Genomic DNA, 12,120 nt, shown 5'->3' on the forward strand with positions numbered 1-12,120 from the left:
AAAAATATGACAGAAAAATATATTTGAATTACTGATTCAGACATGTTTGGGAATACATATACAGTATCAGTATACTGTACATTTGTAAATTACAGGTGAGACTCAATAGGTGGGTGTTAAATATTGGTATGTAGAGATGTTCAGAGAAAATTAGTACTTGGTACTGCAGATCCCAACATACTATTGTCTTTTAGTACCTGCTCATTATGATTCAGAGATCTCAAACACCTGAAAAGGTGCCGTTATGAGTGGAACAAAAGTTTTATACTAAGCTAACCCACGTCTGCCCACCTGCCATTCTCAAAATAGCAGTGGAAAGATTGCCATGTTGGGCTATGCGTCACCTTAGTCACAAAGCTATTAAGGCCCATCAGAATGCTTGTGAATCATAAGCGGTTGCTATAAATGATGCCAAAGGCAGAGGTCACATGTAAAGAGCCTTTTTTTTTTTTTTTTTTTATATAATTAGAGAGATGGTCTAACCTTCATCCAAGCTGCTGTCAAAAGCAGTGTGATTGAGAAGCAGTATGGTGACAAGCCAGTCAGGGCACAGAGTGATCTATGCCGTGCACTAGCAGAGAGAACTCGCCTCTAAGCATGTTATATAAGATAGCAGTGGGCGTCAGACCTGGATCTCACTCACTGCTAACTGCTTTGAATTAACTCCCTCTGTGCAAGCACAAGGTTTGATTCAGACGCTACAACTATATATGTCATTGTATTTGGTGGTGTGAATGAGCGCTCACCTCGCTGGTTCTGAAGATGATTCTGTAGTTGTATTGCTGGCCATGCTCTTTGTGATCCTCCAGTTTTTCCCGACGAATGCTGACAGCTACAGGTCCCAGTGTCTCATCAACACCCAAGTAGTTCCAGTGCTCTGAGGATTTACATTTTTTTCAATTAATGATTCATTAATTTAAAAAACAGCTGCAATATAATCAAGTGCAACAACAAATTATTATCAATAAACACAAAATTTCCATTAGGGTCCGATAATAAATAGCAACAGTTGAATGAATGATTTACTTAGGGCATCAATAGATTCAATGCGATAATTCGAAATGAATGTAATTCAATATGAAATAAAAAGAAATCAGGAAGTGTTAGCTTTCACAAATCATTTGGATGCTTCATCTAGCAGAATATGTGGACACCCGTCTGAGGTAGATTCCTTTTGATTTTGTATTAACTTTTAAGCTTGTTTACTTTAATTTTTATTTATTGTGCAATGCACTGCTTATTTTGTGTACAGTGCTTTTTTAAAGGTGCTCTATAAAATAAAGATTATTATTATTATTATTGCTACTACATCAAACTGCCTGAACATAAATCTTACCAGTACATCAAGGGTAGCACTCACCTCTCAAGTAAAAGTACTTCCTGTAATAATATGCACCCAAGTCCACATGTTCAACTATGTTGCTCTTTCCACGATCATGGTGGAGACTTTTGCCATCCTTGGGGGATTCAAGAACAGCCACCCCTGCATTGCTGAAATGTGTGTTGGGAGCTCTTTCAGGGGATCCTTCTTCATCTCTTGAAGAGCTGGAGGCGCCACTGCCGATACTTCCTTGCTTCGAAGGGCTGATGTTCCTCTCTCCTTCACCTCCAATTTCGTTCCGGAAACACGGGCAGCTGAGAACCAAATCATTGCTCTTGTCATCACCAGAGTCAAGAGAAGGCCCATCCTTGATGTTGAGCTCTTCCTGGCTGCCGCAAGGGGAGCTGTAAGCCCCGCTTTGGGTGGATGAGAGGGATGAAGTGTTGGAGGCAGAGGCCGCGGCTGCAGCAGAGGCACCAGTGGTGGTGTTCTTCCGCTTTACAGCACTTTGTCGACTCTGCACGGCCTCGTTCAGGTCAAAGTGAATACTCTGGACATCAAAGTGTGCAAAACCTTTCTGGCAGACCCATGGTTTGGGAGGGGGACCCATATCGTCAGACTTTCCGTCCTCAGCGTCAGAACCTGCACGTGATGAATCTCCTTCGGCTTTGACGCTACGCAGCTTGCGGAATATGGACTCACCACCCGTCTCCGACTTTGAACGCCTCTTCATGTGTTTTTCTCTTTCTTTCAGACGACTGGCGGGACTGCCGCGAAGAGGACCAAGAGGTCCGTCAGGCAAGTCAAGGGCAGTTTGTTTATGGGCTACTGTAAGTAACTCGCTTAACTTTTCAGGGGCAGGGCTGCGCTGGTCCGGAGCGTCTGTCTGGTAGCCTTTGAGCATATCGAAGAAGCTTTCGCCAGACACGCCGTGCTTGTCGATAGATGAGGTACTGCCGTACTCTCGATGCATGGGTGTCCATCCTGAAAAAGACCAGCCCTCACCTCCATCGCCGTCCAGTTCACTAATGGTGATGTCGCTGTTGCTGCGCTGCCGTATACGTCGCATGCCCTTGCGGGGTGACCCGAGATAGCCATCGGGGGAGAGGAAGCGATTGTCTTTGCCTTTACTATGCATCTTGTTCTTCAGCGTGTTGTGAATGTTACGCAGCATAGATGAGTCCTGAGGGCTGATCAGGTGGCCGAGCTTGCTTGACAAGTTACTCTGGGCGCTTCCTGTGGTGGTGGAAGGGGAATCCGTCTCCACCGTGATGTGCCACACCCCACCACCATTTCCTCCCCCTCCACCACTTCCACCACTTCCACCACTTCCTCCACTTCCTCCACTGCCGCCATCTTTTCTGGGGGGCCAGTCGGCAACCCGTGCTCGAACGCCCATTTTGGGAACTCCGGGCGTGCCAGTCAAGTGCGTGCTCTCACTGCGAGGGGGAGGAGCACCTCCATTGGGCAAGCGCAGACGCCGAGTATAAAACTCATCTGTGGCGGGAACAGAGCCGCCCACAGAGCGTTCGGTCTGTGAACGCTTTAGACTGGTCATGGTACGGCTAAGTGGCGGAGCTCAGCACTGGAGCATGCCCGCAGAGTAGCTGAATTAACGATGCTTAGGGAACATGGGCAGCCACTCAGCTGGAGAGGCCAGAGAATGGAGGACAGATAATAGCGGGATGAAAGTGAACTTTAAAGTGACCCTGAATTAGGCATGTGTGGTGACCATTATGTGATCAGACCTTCCTCCTCTCATCCCTTTATGTAGAACTGAAACAGAGAAAAATAGGGACAGTATAAGAATCCAACAATCTTAACTGCTATTTTGATAATTAAAATAAATAAATAAATAAAATAAATTACTGAGGTAAATAGAAGGGGCCACGGAGGGCACAAAGGGGAAACCCTTTAAGATGCCAACAACCACAAACAGCACACCCAGCCATCATGGTAATGAAACACAATGGCAATACTTGAAAAAAATACCAAGTGCCTTACTCTTGAGTGATTTTAAAAAAAGAAAGAAAGGATGTTATTTTACATGCATTTGCAAGGAAAACCATATGCATGTTCATTTTGAACAAATTCAGATATATCTTCCTATCTCTGTTTTTATTTTTATTTTTTTGATAAAAATAAACAAGCTAAACAAGCAACAATTAACAAACAGATTTCAGTCAGAGTTGCAGGTCTTTAACTACAACACTGTTCATAAACTTGGCTGTGCCAAAGGGCAGATTACACCACATGAACAAATCAATACCACTACCATTGTAGAGAGCCAAAACACTGCACGGCTACAATCACAAACCAAATTGAATGACTAGATATCAGCAAGATGATTTTGAGTATGATGCAACGAAGCAGTAAGCAGAGATAATCAGAAGCAATTCAACAAGTCGGACATATTATCTGCTACTTGCCCAAAAGAACAATTCTGGTAACACTAGAAAAAGGTATCCTTTTTTTTATTATTTCAAGTTGCCATGAAAATGACAATTCACACTATATAAAGCTTGCATCATTTTCGAGTGGTTCTATCTAAGGAAACACTTGACACACTTACAAAGTGAGCTTTAACCTTTAAGTTTTAAGATTACCAATTATTAAACCCAAAATCAGACCTGGGCTGATAGTTACACTGGTTAAATATAAATACAGCAGGTGGCACTGCGTATAAGGCCTCATCGCCTAAATTATAATGCACTACAGATGAACATTGTTCCCATATGACAGGAGAAGCTCTCAAATGTCAGTTTCCTTGGTTTCCTGGCAACCGTCTGCCGACTTTTGTGGTGCAGAGCAGCGGTGCTGCTGGGTTATCCTTAATGAGAGAGCTGAAGCCCAATGACTACATTTACCTACATAATCTGCCGCAAGCGCCACAGGAGAACAACCCTGGGAAAACAACCCACAATGTAGAAACACTGAATAAAATATTCATACTATAAACGTACAGAGTTTAAAAATACCAACTGAAAAAAAAAAAACCCATTTGGAATGTGAAAGCAAAATATTATTCTCATTACAATAAGGGCAAAACAAGTGACCAAACGTTCTATGTTTAATGACAGCATGTAGAAAATAAAAATAACAAAAATACATAAAAATAATTCTCTTCCCAAATAAGGTGGCAGACTGGAACAATAGACAAATCCTACTGAATCACTTGACATTTTGAGTTTATGAATCACATTTGTAGTGTAGAGCTAGACTATGTATATGTGCTGATGAAAATATGAGATAATCTTCCTGTCGGTGAGACCTCCGGATGGCTGGAAGGGGCGTGTGGAGAGCTGGGTGTGGCGGCACACTAACCCCAACACACACTTGCACGGACTGAAGATGAGGTCATGGGTATTTCCAATATTTGAGAGAGTGCTCTTCCTCTCCCGTCTGCTCTCACTCAGAAATGGTGCTGTAATAAATTTCGGAGGTTGCAGCACAGGTGCTTCTGTAAGACTGAGAGGAACTCTGAGGCTTAGTCATACACAGCTGCCAAATTATAGCCCAAAGTATGACAGATGGGGGCAGCACGGGCTGACAGATCCCATGTAGCCAGTTAATGAGACAGATACCTGTGACGAGAGCCTGTGAGCAGGGCAGATTTGACTAACACGGCAATGAGAACTTCAACTCTGAGAACAAATCTCAGACAAAATGTGACCTTTTATAGCATAAGTCTTTCTATACAGAAGGAGATGGTAATAGAAAAAAACATAGCTTTTATAAACCATATAAAATCATATTTAATATAATAATTTTCCTTACCATTTAAAAGTTTGGTGTTGGTAAGATATTTTTGAATTAAGTATCAAGTATTAAATAAATATATATATTTTTATATAAATATATATCTTACTGACCCCAAACTTTTGAACGGTATTGTACATTAAAATCTGCTACCTATAGTAACTAGGATTTAATGATAACATTTACAGTTCAAGTCATTCTCAACTTGTATCCTGAAGCACCCTTAAGAGAATCCTCTAGCTTAAACTAACACCCCAGCTTTAATTACTACACTAATTGCTTTGCACTTGACAAATTGAATCAGGTGCGTTAGCTTAAGCTGGGAACCGGAAGAAAACATTCTGTCGGGGTGAAAACAAATGTTCAAATGAGAACAACTGCAACAATCGTGTGTAAAAGTGGGCTGAATAAGCTATGAATAATAAATAAAATGGCTGAAAGGTTCTGCTTTAAAATACACAGAGCTACAAACCTTCATACAAAAAGACAGCTTAAAAAAGAAAAAGGCTGATATTTAAAAGAACAGAGTGGGAACAAAATTCACCCTCTCTGTGATCCCTAGAATTAATCTGTTTTTGCAGCTGTGCCTTTAAGAAAGGCTCGCTTCACATGTGAAACGAGCAATTGCGCTTTTCTCCACTAAGACACAGGCCGCAAGTTTACTGTCAGTTCAAATATAATTTTAAATCCCCATACTTCAATAGCATCCTCTTTGGAAAGCCTGCATCACCATGACAGATTCACACAGTATAACAATCTCCTGGAATGTGGTGCATAAACAGTTAGCCAGACTGAAATGAATGGACACCAGATAGCTTTCTCCTCATTACCTCACTGTGACTGGGTGGGTCGAGTTTCTGATAAACCAATTGGCATCGTTAACGTGTAACGTTATCAACCATAACGTTGATGCATTCGTCTGTGTGACGACACAAAGTTGAGGAATGAGACATTTTGGGCTGGGAAGGAGGTTTCTAGTTCTAAAATGTTTTCACAGTACATCGTTTGTTTGTTTTTTGTTTTTTTAAATCCTCATTATTCGACTCCTTTAACAAAAACAAAAAAATACTCAAGATTTATTGATAAAGCAAAGGAGTAAGTCTCAAAAATGTGATGGCTGTCATTAAAAAAAAGGCAGGCTTTCCAACCACAAGGAAGGAATAAAGAACGTCTGGAGGCTTATAGGAAACGCAGTACTGGGCTGAACTCCCTGAAATCTTTCTGTAAAACCAAGGAAGAAAAACAATAGTGTTGAACACACAAGAACAATTCATATAATTGCAGCCTTTCAGACGAAAGGACAACCGCTTTTAGGCAAACAACATCCTCCACACAATCTCAACAAAACTGCAGAGAAGTGGGTATTTTTGAGAAGACTTTTTTGGACCTCTGAAAGAGCACATTCCTTTTTTCTTTTTCTTTTTTTTATTCATTCAAGACCCAGTGCAAAACCAGTACAACTATAGGGCCCTATGATTTCTGCAATGCAGAACACATAGGGAATAGTGGAGTCCAGTCATAAAAAAGGAATTTATTGTATAACAAGAAATGGCAAAAATGTAAGAGCTATACACTTTATCAAATCGCGATATGGACTAGTGTCTGTGAATATCAAACTACAAAAAGACTGCTATTTAAATAAGAAATCTGCTTGTGTGTGAATGAGTGGCGCAGTTTTGTCTACTACACACACACACTCAAGCATGTGATGCTGTTTTCAGCATGTGCTGTCTCACTATACCAAGCCAATCCACAAACTTCATCTTCAAAAGTTCATCGAGCATGTCACCATTTCTTTTCATAAAAACTATTGTTAAAGAAAAACAGAAACTGAAATCTCTTACAACCAACCAAAATAAAACTTTGGTTTCATCTGAAGAAATTATAACTAAAATACTTCACTATTAATGTTTTAATTCAAACAGCAATCATCTGCATCACTTTCTTTGCCAAAAAACATATACTTTTTTTAAAACTGAAACATTTCATAATACATTTATTATTGATACATGTTTGATAAACTGTTAAAGTTTTAAGAATACAATTGATTTACTTTACATCCTTTTTGATTATTACAATTTAACCATTCAAACAGAATTCAGAAAAAAGTTAAACCTAAAACACAGAATTTAGGGAAAAATAAAACCGCTTTCATATGGCTCTAAAACTGTAATCCTATTCTCTGCCGTACTGTGGAATAGAGCAACCGTAAAAAAGGACACTTTCTCTCACCCTGTCACAGCACATTGCCTTGGCTTGCTGATAAACATGGCCCATTTTTGAGTCACACCTTCTGGTCGAGGTACGACATCACCTGTTGTGTGAGGTGTGAGGATTAGGTCGAGACTGAGACATGAGAGCGCTTGGCTCAGACCACCCCTTCGCACACAGCTGTGGCCTTACAGGAGGATGATTAAAGCTTCAGCATGTGACTCACCTCATTCCAGAGAGGAGAGTGTGCAAAGGGGACCATTGGGAGGCGGACAACATGTCTTCATCTCTACTTGGATAAATAACTACATCGATATCAATAGCAACCTGAGTTTCTTACTTACTGCTGTGTCCTGTTATTTGAACCTTGTAGAGCTTTAAACTAGAGAGAATGTGAATGATGTGGTTGTTGCAGTAACAGACAAAAGAGAAACCATCTCATTGCTTTGCTCTTGAAAGTGTACTTCATGTCAAAGTAAGGCTGGGCACAGCATGACAGTATATGAAATGTGGTACAGACTAGAGACTACCTGCTATAACTTTTATACCACGGTAGTGTAGCCCAATTTAATTTTTTTTTAATTTTTTTTTTTTTTTTTTTATATAAATCAGAAAACTATTGACTAACTGACAGACAAACACTAAATTATAATAAATAAATAAACAAACAAAAACCTAAAAATCAATTGTTGGAAATGGAACATGTGAATTTAGGCAAGAGGTGTGCGATATGTGACCCTGGATGACAAAACCACAGTCACATGGGTACATTTTTTTAAATTGAGATGTATACATAATCTGAAAGCTGAATAAATAAGCTTTCCATTGATGTATGATTTGTTAGGATATGACAAATTTGGTCGAGAAGATACAACTATATGAAAATCTGGAATCTGAAAAAAAATCAAAACATTGGGAAAATCGCCTTTAAAAGTTGTCCATTTATGTTCGCAATTGTGCTGCATTCACTCACAAAAATAAATGTTTTATATATTTACTGTAGGTAATTTACAAAATATCTTCATGGAACATGATCTTTACTTAATATCCTAATGATTTTTGGCATAAAAATAAATAAATAAATTATTGCCACAAATATACCCGTGCGACATGTGACTGGTTTTGTGGTCTAGGGTCACATATGATGATATTAGATCGTGAACAATTAAAATGTCTCCACGATCTGCATTTACAGAGAGATTGTTGTATTGTGCTATAAGTGCACATTCTATCAGTTGCAGTTAATGTTTCTAATTCTTATTTTTATCATCATCATCCACATCTCTATTGGGGTTTCGCGATTCATTATCACGAAAGGTTATTATTTGCATGCGTTTTAAAGCCTTGCCAGTTTAAACTTTTGATGTGTGTTTTTCTAAGCCCACACACCCGAAACGCACACACAGAAAGTTAGCTGTCAGACAGCATGGATAGTTCTCTTTCTTGTCTTATTGCGCTTAAACAGTCAAAAAAAAAAAAAAAAAAAAAAAAAACCAGTTGGTTATGTCTTAAGAATGTAAACAACCTGGGAAAGAAATAGCATGTGTATCAGTGCATTAGGTTTTAAAGTGACAGCAGCCTAAGATGAACAAAGGTCTTTCGAGTTTGGAACAACATGAGGGTGAGTAATTAATGGCAGAATTTTCATTTTTGGGTGAACTAACCCTTTAAACAAAATACAGGATACCTACCCAAAGTAGCACCACAGAGACGGTCCCTGTAACTGATGTACTGCAAAATCGCTTTGAATGGCAAGTGACCAATACAAATAATCATAATTGCCGTCAGTTTAACACATTAACATTTCCCAAGTACAGGGCCATATCCAAAAACAACATAAGAGCATTTTTGACTATTTCAAACAGACAAAAGCCTCTTCCTTTACACTCAACTCATGTTTTTTTTTTTTTTTTTGCCAAATGCTACCCTCTCAATGGCAACCTATGTTGCACCTTAAATTATGAGTTAAGGAGGATCATACTTCTGTTTTGATGTACAGCTGGAAACACATTACCAGATTTAAAATGGCAAAAAGTGGCAAAACTGATTTCTTTGCCACGCAGAAGGTACTCTTTCCTTTCTGAGTGACTACATTAAAGGCTTCGATTGTGTGTGGGCAAAGAAAGTCATGAGCAACAACATAATTCCGCATTAACACAATATTTAATGTCAGACATATGAACTGAAAGACACAGGTTTGTGCTGCCTGGTGGTTGATGATAAAACCCCTCATTTTTCACCCATCAACTATGGAAGACAGTGTTTATCCATTAAAGAGGAACCACACGGCAGCCTGAGGTTGATGTGGTCTCCCACGCACCCACCATATTTTTTCTTGCCCTCCTTTTCCTCTTTTTCCTCGCATCCTCCCTTCCTCAGAATCTGTCTGTACATGTTTCTTTGTCAATACATTTTTGTTTCTCAATACAGGAAAGATATGAATGAGAGCATGATCTCATTCTGATATATACTAGCCTGACTGGGTCAGCAGAAAAATCCTTATTGCTGAGCCTGTGGAAAATCAGCTTGAAATTTTAAAGCAGCTCAGTATGATATAATTTGCTGTTTATGCTCAATGAAAACTGGAAAACTAGCAAATAATTAAACAAACAAACCAATAAACAAAAGATGATGTTTCTTAAGCACAGTTTTCTGGTTCAGGTAATGTATTGGTGCGGTATGGTAACCATGAAAAATCTATATTTCCACAAATGTTATATCAAAACTTTAAATTCAACTGCAGCAATTCATCAGAGGCGAGCAGCATCTAGCTACAAGCATACCGGTTTGGACTAATCTTTGAAGCGGCGAAGCCATTTCATTTCACCTGTGATGCAAGCATCTGAGATTTAAAAAGCCAGCAGATTTTCTCTCCTCTGTCTGTGTGATTGAGCCATCAGCACATGAATCATCAACCAGGAGCGACAGGAAGAATGCAAAGCAGAGCTCGCTGTTAATCTTTCTGAACAGCTGTGATCATACGTATACAAACACTCATTGCTTCTTCATTGGTGATTGCTTCTTCAGCCATACACATGACAAGCTCACACTCCGCTGAGGCTCTTGGGTAAAAATCAATAACACCCATTGATGGAGCTTACCTCTGCGGTATGTGTGAGAAAGCCTGAGTTATGCGTATGCTCCGGACACTGATAAAACCAAAGAGAAAAATCAATGGAAAAATGGCCTGAAATTATTCATGACATATTTAAATATCACCATATCAAGGTTTTTCCTGCATTGAAAATATTTTGGGCCATCTTTGATTTATTTCATCATTTAACGTGCCGCAGAATTAGTGATCGACCAAACTGTTAAACAAAGAAAGTAAACGATATGTGAAAAAGTAAAGCTTTTGCTTTAATATTAGAGGCAAACAATTAGGCTATAATACTTTCTCATTTATCGTCAACATTCAGCAAATACTTATTTTAACAAATCTCTGAACATCTAATAAACATTTAATTTCACAAACCTTGCAGATTTATTCGATCAAGCTGTGAGATCTTGTTAAGTGTGCACTTGTAGCTAGCATGAACATGTTACTGTGTGTGGCGGTCGGTCCGTGCGAAGTGAGTGCGGACAGGAGAGTTCAGTTTCACTGGAGACACAATCGACAAACTTTAAATCCTTGATTTTAAAATCTGCTGTGCTATATCCAGTTGCCCACTGTGTCATTCATATCGTTTTCACTGTGTGCTGTATGTAAAATTAGTGTTACCTTGACTTTATTTGAAATAATATGATTACCAGTGCGCACGAAATTACCAGATTGCTGAGTGCCCTGTTACAGTGTTTACTTCCTTTTTATTCAAATATATATTTATATATTTGTAAACAATTAATTTACTTGTGAAAAATACTATTATAGGGTTGCAGATTCAAGAAATTGCCATCTAAAGTAGGCTAAAGCATGTTTTATTTTAAATATCTTTAAAATGTATTTAAAATTTTACATATTTATTTATAATTTATTAAATATTGATTAAAATAAATATAATTTTTGTATATTTTATAATACACATATTAAAAAATATCAATATAGGTGAAAATGCCCGTTTAGGAGAGTATCCTCGTAAACATTGTCGGTTATGTGTTGTAAACAAGAAAATGGATGCATGATGATTATATTATATGATTATATTGGGTCTGTGTATTCGTCTTAAAGTGACATCAGCCCATTATACCCGCAGCTGTCTGTGTCACCAATGTTAATCAAACAAAGGAGAAAGAGAAAATCACTTTTGTAGCAAAAATAAACAAATAAATTGTATTAACTGATTATATTAATTTATATTTATTTTATACAGTGAAGACTATGCAGTTATTTTACATTTGATTATTTAATGTATGTACCTGAAAAGTTAACATAGATACAAATGAAATAAGCAGTGCTTTGTTTTTCAGGTAAATCTTTGTTCTGTTGTATTTATATATGCTTGTAATTTGTTTATGATTTTGATAATAAATAATAAATTTGCACTCTCCTACAAAATCACCCCAATTATTCTAGAATGATTCATTCTTTACAAATAAGAGCTATTCAAATCATTGGGTGAAATCACAATGTGTGATATATAATTTCACAATTACAATTTTTTCCCCAATTTTCTCTCTCTCATGCAGCCCTAAGTTGGTTACTGTATTTTTCATGCGGCTAACTACACATTAGTTTATGCACAAATCAAGATTTTTAATGGCTGATTTAGATTTTTTACAAGCAAATTGGAAGCTCCACTAGACACAAGATTTCTGATGCACTGATATGATTTATTATTAAAGGTCCCGTTCTATGCCCCTTTTCACAAGATGTAAAATAAGTCTCTGAT

General features: G+C 38.3%; 1 protein-coding gene across 4 annotated transcripts in view; it reads right to left on the bottom strand.

Moving 5' to 3' along the window:
- Positions 1-12,120, bottom strand: part of sipa1l1 (signal-induced proliferation-associated 1 like 1) — a 96,767-nt gene that overhangs the window by 27,057 nt on the left and 57,590 nt on the right. For all 4 annotated transcript variants that reach the window (XM_081379566.1, XM_081379565.1, XM_081379567.1 and 1 more), the window contains exons 2-3: positions 1,361-3,097; positions 747-877 (exon numbers count right to left, since the gene is read on the bottom strand). In XM_081379566.1, the coding sequence (XP_081235692.1) occupies positions 747-877; positions 1,361-2,879 (1,650 nt within the window). In that variant the 5' untranslated portion in view covers positions 2,880-3,097. The remainder of the gene's footprint in view (positions 1-746; positions 878-1,360; positions 3,098-12,120) is intronic.

Source organism: Scardinius erythrophthalmus (assembly GCF_964197995.2).
Source record: "Scardinius erythrophthalmus genome assembly, chromosome: 11".
In the NCBI taxonomy this organism is placed as follows: domain Eukaryota; kingdom Metazoa; phylum Chordata; class Actinopteri; order Cypriniformes; family Leuciscidae; genus Scardinius; species Scardinius erythrophthalmus.